Source organism: Xiphophorus hellerii, chromosome 24, assembly GCF_003331165.1.
Source record: "Xiphophorus hellerii strain 12219 chromosome 24, Xiphophorus_hellerii-4.1, whole genome shotgun sequence".
NCBI lineage: Eukaryota > Metazoa > Chordata > Actinopteri > Cyprinodontiformes > Poeciliidae > Xiphophorus > Xiphophorus hellerii.
In genome coordinates this window covers 8,486,232-8,507,486 of record NC_045695.1, presented here as the reverse complement: position 1 = coordinate 8,507,486, position 21,255 = coordinate 8,486,232, and the positions used below count along the sequence as shown (strand labels likewise).

Here is a 21,255-nt window from a genome sequence, read left to right as displayed (position 1 = left end):
TCACTGACTGCTGCTGGAGAGAGGCTGGAAACACTCACTGATCTGCTCTCTCCTTCCTTCTTCTCTCTGCAGGTTCTGATCTCTGTGAAGTAGAGAATGGTCTCAGTGTCCTGCTGATCCTCAGAGGTTGAAGCTGCAGCAGTTTGAGTCTAAAGAGACTCTGACTGGATCATGATGATGACCTCTGACCTCCAAGGTTTTCCTCCCGTTTATTTTCTCGTGTCTGTCATTTAGTGTCTGATATTGTTTGTCTCTTTGGATCAATAAAGATCCAATTCAAACTGGGCTCCATTTAGAGGCTTCATGGAGTTTTGATCTGAACTGGATTCAACTGGAAAGTTGATCTTTTTTCTCTCTGATTCATTTTCATCCTGGAACCAGAAATGGTCTGAGAATGGAAACATGGGAATCATTTTCAGTTCAGCTTTGAAGCCATGAAAGACACTTCAAACCTCTTTCTCTGCTGCTTCTTCCTTCTGCTGACATGAAAATGTTTCCTCAAAGCTCCACAGATAAAAAGATGCTTTACTGGAAACTGCAGAGAAACTTCAGCTTCCATCAGAGAAACCAGTTTAACCAGTTTAGAACTGGATGTCCTACAGAAACTCTGATCTTAGAGCAGTTTTTCAGGAACATGTGGAACCTGGAAAAAAAAAGATTTTATATATTTTATGTTCATTGTAAAAACTAAATCTTGAAGTTTTACGTCATCATTGATTCTCAGCTTTAATTTCTCTCAGTTTGTTTTGGTTTTTACTTTTTTAACTCCATATTTCATGTTTTGAGTTTTCTAGAGAACTTCAGGCTCTTTACTGTGATTTTACTGATTTATTCAAACCTCAGAGAATCACTGGGATAATGTGCTGATTGGTTCATGTTTGATTTCATCATTCTTCTAATGCAATGTGGGTTGCTGGATGTTTAACGACCAAATAAAGTTTTTAAAAAATCTTTGTGTATTTTTTATGCAGCCGACTGTGTACACATATAATAACTAAACCTTCATTTTAATCCTCCAGGCCATTTTTGCTGTATTATAAGTTTTCACATTTAGTTTCACAGCTTAAATTAGTAAAAGCAGAAACATCTCAAGTTGATTTCAGCTTTAAGCTACTAATTTAGCCAGCAGTTTATTTTGCAGTATTCAGACTGAAGATGTTTTTTAATAAAACAGATGAGAATCAATCTTTTCAATCAAAACTCGATGAATTAAATCAGCTATTGAATTAGAATAATAACTTGTATAAAACTGCCATTTCTGTCTGGTTAATGGTGCAGCAGATCCTGCAGGGGGCGCTCTGGGGCCTCAGTGTTCAGGTCGGTTACAGTCACATCTCCCAGACTCCTGAATCTTCTGGTTCCTTCCTGAAATGATTTCCTGCAATAAAATGTTGGTTGGAAATGAGCAGAAAACTGAGAAAAACCTGAAAAAGTTCAAATCTGACCTAAAGTTTTACAGCTCAACCCATACAAAGGAAAACATGAAAATAAAGGTGTTTATTGTCACCTGGAAGGAGGCGGAGCCTCAGCTGGGTCAGGGGGCGGAGCCTCAGGTGTGTCAGCTCTAGTCAGGTTTGGATCAGAACCGGTTCAGACTCCATGCAGCAGCAGAGCAGAGTCTGTATATTTTTGTTATTTAATAAATTATCTTAAGAAAACGAAATTGATAGAAAGGATATAAGGTTTCTTTTATTTTTCTTTTTTGGGGGGTTTGGGGGAAAATATATGTAGCATCCCGATCCACACTCCATTCCAGTTCATGGCGGTAATGCACATCAATAAGTTGCTTGCCAACCGCCAAAAAAGAAGAAGAAGAAGAAGAGCAGCGTCTGGATCAGGTGAGTGTTCACTTCTTGTTTTGCTGATGTTTTATTTACAATGTTTCAATGTGAAATTAATCCACAGCATAAACAACTAAGCAGGTGTAAGTGAACCAGGGTGTGATATTATTTAAAACAATGTGGTTGCAAGGAAGTAAATTTGGTAAGACTTTATTTGAAGGGGTGCAAGAAAAAAGGACATAGGATTCTTTATAAATGTTGAATTAGGTTTGAATTAGGTCCGCTGTATTTTATATTTCTGTTTTTTTGTCAATGTTTTGGTAGCGATCTGGACAGGTAATGTCCTGTTCTGCAGTGCCGGGGTGCCAGACGGGTGTAAAGATAATTTTCTGGACCCGGACTCAGACCTCAGAGACGCAGAGTGATGGATCCTCTGGGGAGTCAGAGGCAGGAGGCTTAAATGAAGTGAGCTCTGCTACGTGAGCGCTGAGGATTAGAACAAGCAGAAACTATTATTAGTGGTTTATTGTGTTGCTGAGCAGAAACTTGGTGCAGCTTTGGCTATTTTATAAAAGTCTTTATAGATGAAACTGAATCTGATCAACTTGAAAATCTTTATTAATTTAATGAAATAGTCATGGAAAAAAAAATCTTGAAATGTTTAAACATAAATAATCTTTAAACTGAAATGTGAACTGGTTGTTATTTTCCATTTATTTCCTGGTAGTGATGATCAGACAGGATTCTTCTCATTAGCAACACACCTCTGCTGTGAGAGGGGGCGGAGCCTCAGGTGGGTCCGGTTCAAGTTCTGGAGAATCGGGTCCAGTTCGTTCCGACTCGGTTTGTGTGAACAGAAGGAGAAGCAAAGATCTGATCAGGTGAGTTTTAACTCCACATTCTTCTGGTTTCCAGTCCTGACTGGGTTTTCTCTCTTTGAGCTGCTGGACAGAACTAGAACCAGAACTGGGCCTGGTTCTGGTTCTGGTTCTGGTTCTGGTTGTGATTCAGAGCTGCAGCACCTGGTTTCAATCAGGAACTCTGATTTTCTCTGAGTTTTCATCTGTAACCCAGACAACAAGCTGAGTTTGCTCCCAGTTTCATAGTGGAGTCAAACTGGTACCAGTAGGTTCTGAGTGTTTGTGGCCCGGCTGAGATATCTGGGTTCCTGATTGGTGGATGGAAAATATTTCAATATGAAGTCAATAATTTATTGATCAGAGAGGATTTCTCTGGGCTTTTATCAGTAGAAAATCCAGATTGAATCAGACATTTTGGATCAAATGCGTTACTTTATGGACTTTCTTTAATATGGAAAACTTGACCTCTTTCTGACCATCGCTCCATTTCTGAGTCTTTCTGGTTTTAAATGTTTGCTCATTAGAAAATCATAAAATTGTTGGTTGAATCACAGCAATAATTTCCACAGCTGTTTGCCAACTTGCTAGGAAAGTTGTTTTATGTATTTTATATTTGAGTCACTGAATACAATCACGGACATTTCAAATATCCATGTTTTTCCTTTACTCTGATTTGTTTTTAATGAGGAAAATCAAAGTCCCTGGTGAATTAATGAATGAAACGTATTCATACCCCTTTAAATTTCTCACTCTGTTTCATTGCAGCCATTTGCTAATCTCAGAAAAGTTCATATTATTTCTCATTAATGTATACTCAGCATCCCCTCTTGACAGAAAACATACAGAATTGTAGAAAAGCTTTGTACATTTATTAAAAAAAGAAAAACTGAAACATCACATGGTCATAAGTATTCAGACCTTTTGCTCAGTAGAAACCCCTTTTTAGCTTGTACAGCCATGAGTCTTCTTGGAAATGATGCAACTAGTTTTTCACAGCTGGATTTGGGGATCCTCTGCCATTCCTCCTTCAGAACCTCTCCAGTTCCATCGGGTCGGATGGTGAATGTTGGTCATAGAGTTGGATGCAGGCATGCATAACAAATCACATTTTATTTTAAATATATTTACATTTTTCAAGAGTACATTGCCAATATACTATTACAGAATTGTACAAATTGTCAATACATTCAAAATTTGTAGACAACATGCTTATGAAAATTAGTACAATGAAACAATAGGTACACTTTAGAGGAAATGTGAAAAATATTTAACCAAGGACAGAGTATTGTTTTAACTTAATATCACAGTATTCCAGTATTATTGCAAACATACTGACATTTCTCCTTCCTAAGAACAGTGAGGATCAACGGCAGAACATTCCCATTCACTGCACTTTACAGAAACCTACAAAAAAGAACATTTGTATTTTAAAGAGTACAGAAAAATGGCAAAGAAAAAAGTCTGACTTACAATTTTAAGACGTAGCGGACTCGCTATGCATGTGACATCATCAGAACTGATGATGATTGGGACCGGATGCCTGGGCTGGGAAAACATTTCTAGGTTACTTCTTTACCTGTTTATGTTAGAAGTAGAAAAAATAGTCAGCAATATGATAGAATCAGTTGATGTTGAGGCATCAACTATGAAGCTGTTTTCAGTGAGGTCTTAAGGGAGACAATCTACCATCAAATCTTTCCATCCATGATCTGAACACGTTGATCCCTGCAGGGTGGTGAGGGGGGCCGGTGGGGCCCAGCTCCAGCTGGCACCAGACGAGAGGCGGGGTTCACCCTGGACAGGTCACCAGTCCATCGCAGGCACTGAAAGCTAACAATGAATAAAACGTATGAAAGAGAAATGATAAATTAACAAGGAGAATAAATGATGTCCAATTATTTTAAAATCAAATCATGTTTATTAATTGCAGTGATTTATAATTGCTGACGTCAAAGACTCAGAACCTGGTTTTAGAGGAAGAATTGAGCTGAATCAGGAAAACTGAAGTATATTTTGAGGTTGTCAGTAACATTCCTCTGTGGGATCCAAAAGTCAAGATTCTGAGAGTAGCGTTGTTGTCTTGTAATAGGAAGGGCGTAGGTTCGATTCCATCTTCCTCTTGCCACATGTCAACGTGCTTTGGCACCACTGTTTGTATATGTTGGACCTCCCAGCTGTGGTGTTTATCTGTATATGGCAGCCTGAGTCTGTTGAATGTGTAGGTCAGTCATAGCACAAAGGCTTCAGCCTGGATGTATTATTGAGTTTTAAATATATAACAAGTTTTCAGACTCTACACTGGTTTCCAAAATATAAACTCTCCAGCTTTTATTTAGCAGCTGAACCAAAATCTGCAAAATAAAAATCCAACTGTTTTGTCAGTTGATCCGAATCTCCGAGCGCAGAGTGTCCTTGCTTTAAATTTACTTAAATGGATCCATGATTAGCTGTAACAATTGATATTTGAGAAATATTTATTTTAGAGGTAAAAACAATACAGTAGGGTTTTTTTTGAATAAATGTTAATAAAATATTGTCACATGGAGGCCAGATTTGCTCCATTAGGGCTGCAAAAATCCTTAAGAGGGCCACAAACGGCCCCCGGGCCACACCTTGGACACCCCTGCTATTAGCATTTCATGCTATGAGCTCAAAATCCAGGCAACAGAGGCGCTTTTCCACATTAGCTGCCCTTCAATTCACAAAATAATTACACAATTTCAAAACTAAATGTTCTTAATGGAAACACTGTGATTTAAAAAAGAAAGTTTTGCTGTTGGGGGCCGTATTGAATTTAGTTTATTTCTTAGTTTATTTGATTTGGTCTCAACAAATGGGTGGCAGAGCGCATCGTCTCGGTACGTAGCTGGTACATGTTTCTGTGTGTGACGAACGAAGGTGTCAAATCACAAAAGCCATAAAAGGCTGGGCAAGGTCAGAGTTCATCTGTTAAACTGGATGAAAATCAAGACATAAATTACAAGCTGGAGTTTAGACATTTTAAGCGTCTTTGTTCCTGCCACTTTACACCTGTCTTTTATTTCACTACACTAAACGCTGCTGCGGTACAAAGACTGGACAGAAATTGTGAGAAAATCCTCTGAATACCTTCAGAAAACCTGGAGAGCTATTGATCAAATCTAATGTAGAATACAATAAAATCTGCTGCCATTAGAAGGAAAGTTGGGAGAGCTTTAAAACTTCTGTAAAGTAAAATAAAAACCACTTGGAGGAGAACAGCAGCCAAACCAGAGTGCTGTCATTATGTAATGTATCAGAAAAAACATTAATCTGCCAATAAATTAAAAAAACATCATTAATGTTTATGCATCTTTATTTTCCCTAGCTGTATAAAAAATTAAGTAATGCAAGCTTAAAGGTTGATGGCTTATGGATTATAAAAAATACTTATTTTTGGGTAATTAATAATGAGAGGAAAGACGGTTAGTTTTAATTTAAACTATAAGAAGGTGGAGTTTGAGAAAGAGCGGGAGTTTTTAAAGAGACAGAGACCCAATTTCAAGGTGTTAAATGACTAAGTCCAATTATGTAAGTTACATTTGATATATTTTGCATTTTTTTATAACTGATGCTAACATTATGTGTCTGTAAAAGACATAATTCTGCTCCTTTCAAGGTGAATCAACCAAAAACTGAGGAAATGAGAAAAAAGAAATAATGTTCCTCAGTGACCTAAAACAGGGAAAGTTTAATCTGATTCATTTCAACCTGAGAAAAATAATATTTATCTCTTTTTTTAGTGTAAATATGTTTTCAACCTCCTGAAGTGTTTAGTTGCATAATTCAAAGCAACCTGCCGTAACTCTGCGTTTCTCTCTGCTTCGATGTGTTTCTAGATGTTCTTTGACTCAAGCAGTTCTTTGTATTACAAATGCATCAAAGTTCATCTTGCAACTTAATTATAAGCTCTAGATAATAGTTTCTCTTCAGATTTTCAGCCGGTGTGAATATATACTGATGGTTTCAGCCGATCGTGACTTATCTCATCTCAAGCAGCCATTAAACTCCAATTATTACTAAAAGAAGCACATAATCTGGTTGCTGCTGCTGCTAAACTGCAGAACCTGCAGATGGTGAAAGGTGAAGCTGAGGTGAAGGCTGCTCTGTTTCTCTCTGTCGTCCCAGAGACACCATCGTTTCTCCTCTTCCTCCTCTTCCTCAGACATCGCTGCAACCGAAGGGGAAACGCAGCAGGAGGCGAGAGGAATATCAACAGTACGAGGGATTAAAGCGTCTTTGTGTCCTTTTTGCCAGCAGATGGCATCAAGGAACTCGTTCAGGAAGTTTTAGTCACTCGGTTTTCCAGGAAGTTTTTTTGCACAATTTTCCTCCGAGATAATTAGCAGGAAACAGCTGTCTCGATTTGGTGAGTCACAGTGTTTCACTCCAAATTCTGGGTTGTTTTTTATTCGGAGGGAGAGCTGCAAATATTTTTATCCACAGGAAATACTTGATAAATATGCTGAATGTAAAATTAGAGGAGAAAATCAGAGCGAAGCTGCAGCTTCTCTTCTCTGAATGGAGCTACAGCGACATCTGCTGGGTCTTAAAGGAATATTGGGAATTGCAGTATTTTGCACCAATGTTAAGTTATTTCTTTTTCACATTTCTTCTATCGCAACAGCCGCAGAGACTCTGAGAGGAGCTAACGATGCTAACGATGCTAACAGGCTCCAGCAGCAGCTTCAGAGGAGCTGTGGCTCCTAAACTGGAGCTTCAGGTCCAACAGAGCTGAATCAAAGCTCTACAACTCTGGTTTAGACGATAATATGCTGAGCTTCCGGTCTGAAGGTAGGAAAATATTTATAAAAAGTTAAATTATCCTGGAAACAGTCAGAATGATGTTGATGTTTTAGCTGCAGAGCCGCGAACTGAACTATTATTATCAGAGCAGGGCGTGTTTTTGCCCTCTAGTGGACCGAGATGGTAACTACAGCTACTTGATAAAGTTAGAGCGTTTACAAACCACATTCACTTCCTGTGAGTACTTTCACATTAAGAGCAATATAAAAGTTAATTTTCTCAATTAGTTTTCATATTAAATAATAAATTTTACTTTTCTTGTTTCCTTACTGAATCTTTTATTCAAAAGCAGGAAATTAAACTCTGCTGAGGTTTTGCACCACCACCGTATAATTTTCTTATTTCCGTAGACAGTCTTTAAAAACAGATAAAAGTATTTAAATGACATTAAAAGCAGCAGCATAATATTGTATGTGTAATACATTTATTTACAGATTAATTCAGTTCTACAAAAGACTGCAATTAACTAAGTAATATTAAGTACTAATAATTTAAACTTTATTAACTTTTTATATTTAATTTTTCTCTATTAGCCCCTCATGCTGCTTGATGCTCCTATCGCAGGTGATTGAATTTTATTTCAAACACATTTTTATTATTTATATTTTTTCAGGCCTTGAGTCTCAAAATTTCCCACAGTGAATCGTTTTTGGAGGATTTTATAGAATAAGTTTTATTTTGCATGTACTAACCCTGCAGTGACTCTTATTTAACATTAATGTAAGCTGATTTGATTTGGCCTGATAAAAGTGAAAATGAGATCAAATAAACTGTAATTAATATGAAGAGGAATATCTGTAGTTCCGATAGTTCACCACCAGAGGGCAGTGAGCGCTCATAATCCTCCATCAAACGCCTGTTAAACTGCAGTTTGTTCTGCTGGTTTTCTGCTGAATCCATGAAAAAAGCTGCTCAGCTTCAGATCTGCTTCACTAACAGCAAAACAGAAATACTGAAGCTTTTCCATCTTCACTCTAGTTTTTTCACTCTGTTAAATCTAACTGAACTATTAATGTTTATTCAGATGAATCAAACTTTGGCTCTAGAGGAAAACACAAGTTACGTGACTTCCTGTGGAAATAGAAACTGAAACCAACTTTGGTCTCCTTCAGATCAGCCTCCATTTTGAGCTGCAGGATGGAAATAACTTGCTGACTTGTTACTAGAGGTAAGTGTTGCCGCTCCGGGTCCCTCCGTGTCTCTCGGCTCTCTGGAGCCTTTCTAACCGATGAACCCACCGAGGCTTCCCGGGGCCTCAGTCACCTCGGCCTGGGTCGCTCGGCTCTCATAGGGCCTGGTCCCCGCAGCAGCGCTCTGTTTACTTTATTGAAGGCCTGATCTAGAAAGGAATTAGATCAAATGAAAAACTTTATTGTGAGACGTTGCTGCTTATAAAGTGATGCTAAGTGAGGTTACATTATGCGACTATAAGGAACAAAAAGAGAAATATTGAACACACTATAAACACACAGCTCAGTTACTGCGCAGTTAACCTGGTGAATGATCAGCTATGATCTACCATGACAGCAGCATCTAAAGCTGATCTGTTTGTGTGGAGCAATAATGAACTTTTCAGATTTAACCTAAATAAACTGAGAACTTAATGTAACTTTTACAGTCCATCAGTTCTTGCTGCAGCGACTCTCTCTGGTGTTTTAACCTAAAAAGCAGAACTAAAACATTGTAAACTAGTTTCTCTGCTTGTTGAAATCAGCAGGAAGTGAATCACATCACTCCGTCCCTCATCAGTCTGGGGTTCAGCAGAAACTGATGTTTCTCTTGTCTGTGGATCAGAACCGGCTTTAAGCCGTCCACAGATTTCCTCTCTTCCTCCTCACTGAGTTTGATCTTTTTCCAGGTTTTCCTCTTGTTGCTCCTTTCAGCAGGAAGAAACTCTTTGTCTCTCAAAGCTCTGCTGGAAAAATGCATCCAGATCCAGACTGACTCTTACCTGAAAGGTTGCTGTGTTTAGCAATCAGTATCTGCAAAATCGGAATCGATCAGCCAGAAAACTGCAGTCGGTTCAACCCTAAAAATAACAAAACTTTTAAATGGAGCAATAATAATAAAATAAATAATTTCACAAATATTTTAGATCAGTTGTAACAAACTGAGTTTCTAACTAAAAGAGTTGCATTAATGTGTCTCTTTATTTTGAAGTTCAATCAGATCAATAGACTAAATATGTTTCAGGCCTCGCTGAGTGTTTGGGGGCTTCATCCCCCTATTGAAGCAGCTGTTTACCCATGATTCCTTGCAGTGGGTCCAGCTGGTACCTCAGCTGGATGCTGTGGTCCCTGAAAGCTGCTTTGTGTCTCTTGAGCTGAGAGGAAATCCTGCTGAGCTGCACACAGAGGCTGACATGTTGCTGAGATCCCAGCTGGACCCGGTTCTGTCTGGAGGAGAGCTGTGGACCCGACCTGAGCTGCTGCTCCCTCAGAACCTTCTGCTCACTGACTCCCTCCATACAGAGCTACAATAGAGTCATGATGCGTTCAAGTCCACTGGGAGCTAAATAAGTTCACTAGTTCATAGGAAATGTTCACTCATTCATTCAAATGATTCACTCTGATCCTCTGAACACATGATGGGAACCAGCTTTCTGCTTCACAGGACAGTTACTGGAACCGGATCACTGGACTGACTGGTTCTGGTTTCTCTCTCCAAAAGTCCAGAAGATGGAAGATCAGGACAGAGCAGAACCTCCAGGACCCATCAGTCCATCTATGAGGAGTGACCGGTCCAAAGATAATCCTCCTAACTTGAGTAATGAACCTGAACCATCAGACAGAAAGTAAGAACCATTTTCTAACTGATTCATGTGAATCTATAGAGATATAAAATAAAAGATATTAACTGGTTGATCTTCAGTGTTTCAATAAACAGTAACTTAATTTTCTTACTTCTTAATTTAAAGTTAGTCATGAAGGATGTTGGTCAGTAAACCAGAGTTTGAATGAAAGTCTGAATGAATCAATGATGAAAATGTTGCATGAAAACAAAAACAACCAACAATGTGAGGAGCAACGACTCAAATTGTCTCTAAACCCAGTGAAGCACTGGAGCTTCCAGACTGGGAACACTGGTATCAGTCATGATACCAGATATGATACAATGAAGAACTTCACACCAGAGATCATCAATGATCTCAGGTTCTGTTCTGACCCAGTTCTGGTCTCTAGTTTGTGGTGGACCTTCATGAACATGTTCAGCTCCAGCCTGTTGATAGTGAAATATTTCACTGATGAAGAAATGTCTTTACAGGAGCTGTGAGTGTGAAGAAAGACCCAGAACAGGAGCTGAACGGCCGACAGCCAATCAGAGCAGCTGTTCTCCAGGTGAGACTGAACTCCTCCAATCAGAGCCTCCTGTCGTCTCTGTTGGACCAGATCCACGTCTTTAGTTGAGATTTGGAAATTCAAGGTTTAAAAGTCTTTTAGTGATCAATTATTTCAGCTGGTGTAACTGGAACTCATGTGCTGGTAACTGGTTAACTTGGTCCTCATTTAATTGGAGCCTGTTCAGAAAAATAAACAATTAATTTTATTCTGAAGGGTCGCTTTGCACCATAACCCATGCCACCAGCTCTAGTGAAACACTTTATAGGATCAATATGATGAGACATCACAGGGTTCAGAGGAATGAAATGCAGACAGGATGGATAAAGAGATCATCAATCAGATAATGGTTGTGTAATAATTGATTATTTGTGGGCAGATCCAGGTTTTAATTTTGACATTTAATCTTTTAAGCAATTATTATATTCAAGTGTTTTATGTGTTTTCAGAAAATGACTAAAGGGCAATTCCATGTAATTTCTCACTATCTTGAGCATCTTTAAGCTGATCTGCTTCAAAAACTAAAATACTTAAAGACTTCGAACCTGCTGTAGGTTCTTAGTTTCGTCTTAATTACAGAATATTTAAAACCAGCTGTGAGGTTTTTAGAAACATATTTGATTTGTGAACTTCAATACAGGAGGACATATGGCTAATTTATTATCTCAGATGCAAAGACTTGCTGTGTCTTTTATTCCAACATTTGGTAACAGAGAAACTAAAACTTAGAGACTGAGATGAAGACTTGGTGATGATGTTAAAGAAAGGAAAAAAAGTGATGAAAATGTTTGTTAATCAGTCAATATTTTCATCACAATATTCACCAATAATATTGAGAGTTAACAGCTCCTTGATGACCTTCTATCAGATCGCGTCTTTAAACATTCAGAGATAGAAGGTAAACTTGAGAAGAACCAAACCAGAGCAGACAAGGACTGCAACAAAATAGATGCTGTGATGAAGAAGAACAGAGAGCCTGCAGATTGATGGTCAAACATCTTCAGCACATGGATGAATTGAAGGATTCAATTAATTTCCGTTTTTGGGATTGCTTTTTCTTATATTGTGCCTCCATATCTGGCTTGTCTTTATTTATTATCGTAGCTGCTTCAGGTTTGCTTTTGTTACATTGTGCAGCCGTGTTTCCTGGCCTATTCGCTCGTCGGTTTACGGGTCAAGAGTGGCGATTTCAGCTCGACCTGACCGAGTTCTGTGAGCGTGAGATGCTGGGTGTCTGGGGTCACTCTGGAGGCTATATGTGCAGCAGCCTCTTGGTCATCCCCAAATACCTTTGCTGGGTTTTACAGGGTTAACTGGGCCACCTTTCACCTGGGATCCTATCCCAGCTCTCATCATCATCCCAGTGAGGTGGGCATGTTTTCGGGGTTGTTTCTTTTCTGTGTGTGATTTCTCAGGACTCTGTCGGTAATCGTCATCCAGTGCTTTAATCACCGCCTCTGGCGGTCAGTAGGAATGAAATAGAACAAAAGTTTAGACTGTAACTACGGTTCTATGAATCCCGGATGACCGCCAGAGCGCTCGGTCCCTCAGAATCATCGTGTTTCACGAGAAGATTGAGGGACTGAGCTGTCATTGTCACGTGACTATATAGACTTACTGGTGTCACCGGGGGTCACATGTGACCATGTTGGTATAAGATTCTCGACCTGTGCAAGAGAGATCATTCAGTGCTTTAAGCACCGCCTCTGACTGTCATCTGGGATTCATCGAACCGTAGTTACAGTCGTGACTTTCGTTATTATTACCATGCAGAGTTTTTATAAAATTTGGGCTTTTTATTTATTGATTTACTTTTTTCTCATCCATTAAAGCTGATGCACAAATTGTCTCTGAGAATATAAAAAAAATTATTGTTTTCCTTATGTTCAGCTGAAGTGTCTCCTCTCCTGTCTTTGTCTCTTTCTTCAGATTTTGATATTCGGTGTCAGAGTGACCATAAAGCGTCTCTGAAGAAGAAGTTCCAGAGTCTCTTTGAAGGCGTCGCTGAACCTGGAAATCAAACCGTTCTGAACCAGATCTACACAGAGCTCCACATCACAGAGGGGTTAACTAGAGAGGTCAACCAGGAACATGAGGTCAGACACATTGAAACAGCATCCAGGAAACAAGAAACAATCAGAAGAGAAGACATCTTTAAAGTCCCACCTGGAAGAGATCAACCAATCAGAACAGTGATGACCATGGGAGTGGCTGGCATTGGGAAAACACTGTTAACACAGAAGTTCACTCTGGACTGGGCTGAAGGCAAAACCAACCAGAACATTGATTTCATATTTCCATTCACTTTCAGAGAGCTGAATATGTTGAAAGAAGAAAAGTTCAGTTTATTAGGACTGATTCATAAATTATTTTCTAAAACCAAAGAAATCAGCAGCTTTGAAACGTTCCAGGTTCTGTTCATCTTTGATGGTCTGGATGAAAGTCGATTTACTCTGAATTTCAAGAACAATCCGATCCTGACTGATGTTACAGAGTCCAGCTCAGTGGATGTTCTGGTGACAAACCTCATCAGGAGGAAACTGCTTCCCTCTGCTCTCCTCTGGATAACCACACGACCTGCAGCAGCCAATCAGATCCCTGCTGAGTGTGTCGGCATGGCAACAGAGGTCAGAGGGTTCACTGACCCCCAGAAGGAGGAGTACTTCAGGAAGAGATTCAGAGATGATGAAGAGAAGGCCAGCAGGATCATCTCCCACATCCAGAAATCAAAAAGTCTCCACATCATGTGTCACATCCCAGTTTTCTGCTGGATCACTGCTAAAGTTCTGGAGGATGTGATGATGACCAGAGAGGGAGAAAAACTGCCAAAGACTCTGACTGAGATGTACATAGCATTCCTGGAGGTTAACTTCGCAATCAAGAAGGAAAAGTATGATGGAGGAAAAAAGACAAGATCAATCTGGAGTCCAGAGAACAAGAAGCTGATTGAGTCTCTAGGAAAACTGGCTTTTGAGCAGCTGCTGGAGGGAAACCTGATCTTCTATGACAAAGAGCTCAAAAAGTGCGGCATCAACATCAAAGATGCTGCGTTGTTCTCAGGAGTGTTCACTGAAATGTTTAAAAGAGAGAGAGGGATGTGCGACATCTCCGTCTACTCCTTTGTTCATCTGAGCATCCAGGAGTTTCTGGCTGCAGTCTACATGCTCCACTGTTTCACCAGCAGGAAGTCAGAGGTGATCAAGACGTTTCTGGGAGAAAAATACAGAGAAACATCTCTAGATGAGTTCATGAAGGAAGTCATGGAGAAATCCCTCAGCAGTAAAAATGGCCACCTGGACCTGTTTGTCCGCTTCCTTCACGGTCTCACTGTGGAGTCCAACCAGAGACTCTTAGAAGATCTGCTGGGTCAGACAGAGAACAGTCCAGAAACCATCCAGAGAATCATCACCAACCTGAAGGAGATGAACACTGATAGAATCTCTACTGACAGAATCATCACCAACCTGAAGAAGATGAACACTGATAGAATCTCTACTGACAGAAGAATCACCAACCTGAAGAAGATGAACACTGATAGAATCTCTACTGACAGAAGAATCAACATCTTCTACTGTCTGGTGGAGATGAACGACGTCTCATTTTATCAGGAGATCCAACGGCTGCTGGATTCAGGGAAGGAGCTCTCAGTGACTGACTGTTCAGCTCTGGCCTTCATGCTGCAGATGTCAGAGGTTCTGGTTGAGTTGGACCTGGAGAAGTACAACACATCAAATTCAGGACGACAGAGACTGCTTCCAGCTGTGAGGAACTGCAGAAAGGCTCGGTGAGTCCAGATGTTTTCATTGTGTGAATGCTGATTCAGCTCTATTGTCCTCCTGTTTCTTCTTCTTCTTCTGCTTCTGGATGTTTTTGGTCTTTAACTTCTTCCTTCATCCTCTGGACTATTTCAGACATTCAACCATCTAAACATTCAGCTCATCCAGGACAGCTGCAGCTTCTGGTTTTAGACATTTTGATCATTTTAAAAATATTTATCTTTTTATCAGTTTTCATGTTTAAATGAATAGAAAACCCTGAACTCTAGAAAAAAATCTATTTTTTCTGAAAGATCCAATCAGCCAGAGAGACTTTTACACTTTAAACTCCTCTTCACTCATTGAGCCGCTACTCCTTTTAGGATCTTTGTCTTTTTTTAAAATAAAATCACTGTTTAGGTTTGATGGACACTTTAAAATAACCCCAATAATTGCTGCTGTTGTCATGGAAACCAGTTAGAAACTTAGTGAACCAACTTTTCCTCCTCCCACTAGTTTCCTCTGAGTTTGTAAATGAGAGCAAAATGTGGTGATTGTTGTCTGGCTCCAGAAAAAGTCCTAGTTTCTGTCAGATCCTCCCAAAGCTCTGAGAACTCTGCTTCCAGAGCTGGAACCATTTTCCTCATCAACTCTTCATCTGCAGCTTTTGTTGAAGCTGTTAGCCATGAAGACCTGGAGAGACATGAGCTTCAACTCTTTAGACATCCCAGCCTCTTCTAGTTACTGGAGAACTTTCACTGCTTCACCAGGAAAAATGCTGCTGGATCCAAACGCTCTGTTTTGGTCTTCAGCTCTTTAAGAGGTTAGCAACAATTTCTTCTGACATCCAAACCTTTGTTCCTCTGAGCCAAACGGTCTAGTCCAAGTCCGAGCTGTGAGCAGTTCCTCCTCCTCTCCATCATCTCCAGTAGTTTCCTTCATCAGCTCAGTCAGCCTCTTCATCAGCTGCTTCAGCTCCTTTGAGGCTCTGATGCTGCAGCTCCATCAGATGCTGCAGAGAAAACTGAACTTTCCTTCACAGATGATAGAAGATCTTCAACATCTGACTGCAGCTGAAGGTCTGAGGACATGAAGCCTGGACGGGAACCAGAACCAGAACCTGGACTTTAACCAGGAACTGCACAGATTCTCTGTGGGGTCAAACTCAGTAAATTGAAGATCAGATGTTGATCAGATGATGACATCACTGTTATCATATTTTAGTCTGTTTATGATCCAGATTGATTTCATTAGAACTGAATTTATTTCTTCTCTAATCACAGACTTGGTGGCTGTTGGCTCCTAAATGCTGAATGTGAAGTTTTGGCCTCGGCTCTGAAGTCCAACCCAGATCTGACTGAACTGGAAATAAATCAGATCAACATAAATAGAGGTGGAGACTCTGATCTGAAGCCTCTGGTTGAGATCCTGGAGAGTTCAGTCAGTAAAGTGAAGAATCTGAGGTTTGTTTTCTTTATTTATACAATAAAATCCTTCATTTATACTTTAAACATTAGTTTAATTAATTCTTTTATTCTAATATATTTTATTTTATAACAACCTGTTTAAATGTCAGAATAAAATCTCTAAAACTTTTTACCTTATATATTATTTTTTTCTTATTTCAGACTTTGAGATTATTGAACTTTGTTTTTCAGTTTTTTACTTTAAAATGTTTTTACTGATGAACAAAATGAGTAAAATAATTGAAATTATGTAAATTAATGATGGAGATGTTTCAGTTTGGTTTGGTAAAGATTCAGATTGTTTTATTTCTCATTTCTGATTCTCATCTTTACATCCAGAATGAAATGTTGTTCCTCCAGAGTCGAGCCACAAACACTGACAAGTTCAAATCATCATTAATGACCAAATCTAAGAAATGACTGATTGTAGAAAAGCAAATCTAGATGAAATGAATGAAAGTGAGGTTTGCAGCAGCAGCAGGTTCCTCAGCTTTGTCCTGAAGCTGTGGTTCTGTTGGGCCGGGTCAGAGAGGAACCGTCCTCTTCAGTCTGACAGCTGTCAGTCGGTTGGAGCCTCGTCTCTGTGATGATGCTTCATCAGGTCACGTCTCCTTAGGAAATAATGGCCTCCATTGGCTTTCAGCAGCTTTAATAAGAACACAAGGCCATTAATGAACAAACTGAGTGGTTCTGATCCAGTTACCAAGTCGTGTCTCCAGCTGATGATCAGGAACCAGCAGAAATAGCTCAACTCATCCAGGCTGATAGAAAACTTTGAGTTTATTTTTGATCAAATGTTCTGGTTCTGCTGGTTTGGACTCTTTAAACCAGTTTGACTGGATCAGATGTTAGAATCAGTTCATCATGTTTCTTTTACATTCAGGGAAATTAATTTTCTACATTTTTATTATTTATTTGTTCATATTTCAGTTTTAACCTGCATCCTGTTGGCTTCAGCTCACATCTTTTATTCTTTATTCAGATTGATGGACTGCAGTTTGTCAGAGACCAGCTGGACTTCTCTGTTCTCAGCTCTGAAGTCCAACCCGACCCATCTGACAAAACTGGACCTGTACAGAACCAACCTGGGAGATTCTGGAGTGAAGGAGCTCTGTGGTTTTCTACAGACTGAAGGCTGCAGACTGGAGACATTGTTGTATGTAATTATATAATTATTGATATTTCTGTGAATAATTATATATAATTGATCATAAATCAAATTAATTTCTTCTGTTCTAATAAATATTTTCTGAGTTTGTTCCTGGACTTGGATCCAGAGTTTAATTTAGTCCCTCTGTGTAACTGAGTTGGACCTGCTGATCTGAGGTCAGAACAGGACAGCATTCGGACCCCCAGTGTGTAGAAATCCCCCTCATGTGAAGCAGGTCAAAGGTCATTCAACCCAGTCTAGAAAAGTGAATTCCTGGAATCTGACAGGAACAAATCAATAATCAATGATTGATGCTTCAACACTTTGATCAGAACCTGGAATGATTTTACTGACTAAAATCCTCCAACACAACATGACCCAGTACCAGGTTCTGGTTCTGGTTCTGGTTCTGAAGTCAGCAGGTCTTTATTGAAGCAGCAGCTTGTTGGCATTAATATTGATGAGAATCTTTAACTGGTTCTGTTGGACTGGTTAACCTGCATCCTGTTGGCTTCAGCTCACATCTTTTATTCTTTATTCAGATTGAGGGGCTGCAGTTTGTCAAAGATCAGCTGTGATTATTTGGCCTCAACTCTGAAGTCCAACCCGACCCGTCTGACAGAACTGGACCTGAGAGGAAACAACCTGAAGGATTCAGATGTTCAGCAGCTGAAGAATCTTGTAAAGACTTTAATGTAAGTAAATGTTTGTAGTGAGTCCATCTCCTGTCAGCATATTGAACTAAACCCAGTTAGCATCAAAGCAAAGATCCAGTGTTCCCAGTAAAGCTGCAGCTTCTCAGTGGGAGGAGAATGGTTCAGGCTTCCTGATTGGACACAGAGACAGCAATCAGCCAATCAGAGGAGCAGCAGCTTGCTGTGTTCCTGTGTTTGTGTTGGTGTGAAGATGAGTGTTGTTGCTGTGTCCATGTCTCCAGGATGTCCAGCTGGACTCCAGCGTCCAGCCGTCCAACATGTCTAGAGACAGTGGTCCTCATCCATCAAACTGTGGCAGCAGCAGATCTGATCTCAGATCTGTTTGTTCTCTCAGTTCAACAGGAAACAACTGATCAGGTTCATCTTGGTCACAGCTCTGAGATCAGTCTGACTGCAGCCTGGAAACCATCTAGTGGATGTGCTGCGTCACTGACTGCTGCTGGAGAGAGGCTGGAAACACTCACTGATCTGCTCTCTCCTTCCTTCTTCTCTCTGCAGGTTCTGATCTCTGTGAAGTAGAGAATGGTCTCAGTGTCCTGCTGATCCTCAGAGGTTGAAGCTGCAGCAGTTTGAGTCTAATGAGACTCTGACTGGATCATGATGATGACCTCTGACCTCCAAGATTTTCCTCCCGTTTATTTTCTCGTGTCTGTCATTTAGTGTCTGATATTGTTTGTCTCTTTGGATCAATAAAGATCCAATTCAAACTGGGCTCCATTTAGAGGCTTCATGGAGTTTTGTTCTGAACTGGATTCAACTGGAAAGTTGATCTTTTTTCTCTCTGATTCATTTTCATCCTGGAACCAGAAATGGTCTGAGAATGGAAACATGGGAATCATTTTCAGTTCAGCTTTGAAGCCATGAAAGACACTTCAAACCTCTTTTCTCTGCTGCTTCTTCCTTCTGCTGACATGAAAATGTTCCTCAAAGCTCCACAGATAAAAAGATGCTTTACTGGAAACTGCAGAGAAACTTCAGCTTCCATCAGAGAAACCAGTTTAACCAGTTTAGAACTGGATGTCCTACAGAAACTCTGATCTTAGAGCAGTTTTCAGGAACATGTGGAACCTGGGAAAAAAAAGATTTTATATATTTTATGTTCATTGTAAAAGCTAAATCTTGAAGTTTTACGTCATCATTGATTCTCAGCTTTAATTTCTCTCAGTTTGTTTTGGTTTTTACTTTTTTAACTCCATTGTTATGTTTATTGTGTATAATATTGCTAGTGTTATTATTAGTTGAAATACGCCACCTTGTGGTCACTTTAAGTTATTGTTTAAGTTAATAGTAGAAGAAGAATATGGACAGGAAGTGCTTTGCCCAGAATCAATGGCCGCTCCACACTCCTCCTAGTTCTTTCTTGGTGTTTGTTAAAGCATTGTCTGTGAGTATTACTTGATAATAACATTAAGACACCTGTAATGTTACATAATATGATGGTATTGTGTAAAGTTGTATGTTTATAGCCCGTTATTATTATGCTAATGAGTCCGTTTTCATATGCTAATTTTTGTTGCTAATCGCTAGCTAACATCCTCATTTCATTGAAAGTCAATGCCATGTTGGTCCTTTATTTTATTTGTATCGCTCTGTAAAGCCTAGATTGTAATACATTGCATTTCTGTATGTTACAGTTTCACAAAAAAGGAAGGAGAAGAAAATTATTGAACTATCACTGAAGTAAACTTTATTAACCAGTCATCGCCGTCAGGATTTTCTTCATCTTTCAAGATTGTTTAGCTGTTTGGATAGCTAGTGCGAGTATCTAGTGAGACCAATAACATCCATATTTCATGTTTTGAGTTTTCTAGAGAACTTCAGGCTCTTTACTGTGATTTTACTGATTTATTCAAACCTCAGAGAATCACTGGGATAATGTGCTGATTGGTTCATGTTTGATTTTCATAATTCTTCTAATGCAATGTGGGTTGCTGGATGTTTAATGACCAAATAAAGTTTTTAAAAAATCTTTGTGTATTTTTTATGCAGCTGACTGTGTACACATATAATAACTAAACCTTCATTTTAATCCTCCATGCCGTTTTTGCTGTATTTTAAGTTTTCACATTTAGTTTCACAGCTTAAATTAGTAAAAGCAGAAACATCACAAGTTGATTTCAGCATTAAGCTACTAATTTAGCCAGCAGTTTATTTTTGCAGTATTCAGACTGAAGATGTTTTTTTAATAAAACAGATGAGAATCAATCTTTTCAATCAAAACTCGATTAATTAAATCAGCTATTGAATTAGACTAATAACTTGTATAAAACTGCCATTTCTGTCTGGTTAATGGTGCAGCAGATCCTGCAGGGGGCGCTTTGGGGCCTCAGTGTTCAGGTCGGTTACAGTCTCATCTCCCAGACTCCTGAATCTTCTGGTTCCTTCCTGAAATGATTTCCTGCAATAAAATGTTGGTTGGAAATGAGCAGAAAACTGAGAAAAACCTGAAAAAGTTCAAATCTGACCTCAAGTTTTACAGCTCAACTCATACAAAGGAAAACATGAAAATAAAGGTGTTTATTGTCACCTGGAAGGAGGCGGAGCCTCAGCTGGGTCAGGGGGCGGAGCCTCAGCTGGGTCAGCTCTAGTCAGGTTTGGATCTGAACCGGTTCAGACTCCATGCAGCAGCAGAGCAGCGTCTGGATCAGGTGAGTGTTCACTTCTTGTTTTGCTGATGTTTTATTTACAATGTGAAATTAATCCACAGCATAAGCAACTAAGCAGGTGTAAGTGAACCAGGGTGTGATATTATTTAAAACAATGTGGTTGCAAGGAAATAAATTTGGTAAGACTTTATTTGAAGGGGTGCACGTAAAAAGGACATAGGATTCTTTATAAATGTTGAATTAAGTTTGAGTTAGGTCCGCTGTATTTTATATTTCTGTTTTTTTGTAATTGTTTTTTTTTTTTAGCGATCTGGACAGGTAATGTCCTGTTCTGCAGTGCCGGGGGGCCAGACGGGTGTAAAGATAATTTTCTGGACCCGGACTCGGACCTCAGAGACGCAGAGTGATGGATCCTCTGGGGAGTCAGAGGCAGGAGGCTTAAATGAAGTGAGCTCTGCTACGTGAGCGCTGAGGATTAGAACAAGCAGAAACTATTATTAGTGGTTTATTGTGTTGCTGAGCAGAAACTTGGTGCAGCTTTGGCTATTTTATAAAAGTCTTTATAGATAAAACTGAATCTGATCAACTTGAAAATCTTTATTAATTTAATGAAATAGTCATGGAAAAATTTTTTTGAAATGTTTAAACATAAATAATCTTTAAACTGAAATGTGAACTGGTTGTTATTTTCCATTTATTTCCTGGTAGTGATGATCAGACAGGATTCTTCTCATTAGCAACACACCTCTGCTGTGAGAG

General features: G+C 39.4%; 1 protein-coding gene across 1 annotated transcript in view; it reads left to right on the top strand.

Moving 5' to 3' along the window:
- LOC116715868 (NLR family CARD domain-containing protein 3-like) overlaps positions 1 to 17,861 on the top strand; it is a gene marked incomplete at its 3' end in the record, with an annotated part of 163,667 nt that extends 145,806 nt beyond the window's left edge. The window contains exons 14-15 of the mRNA XM_032556586.1: positions 17,007 to 17,180; positions 17,717 to 17,861. Of these exons, the coding sequence (XP_032412477.1) occupies positions 17,007 to 17,180; positions 17,717 to 17,861 (319 nt within the window). The remainder of the gene's footprint in view (positions 1 to 17,006; positions 17,181 to 17,716) is intronic.
- Positions 17,862 to 21,255: the final 3,394 nt, after the last annotated feature.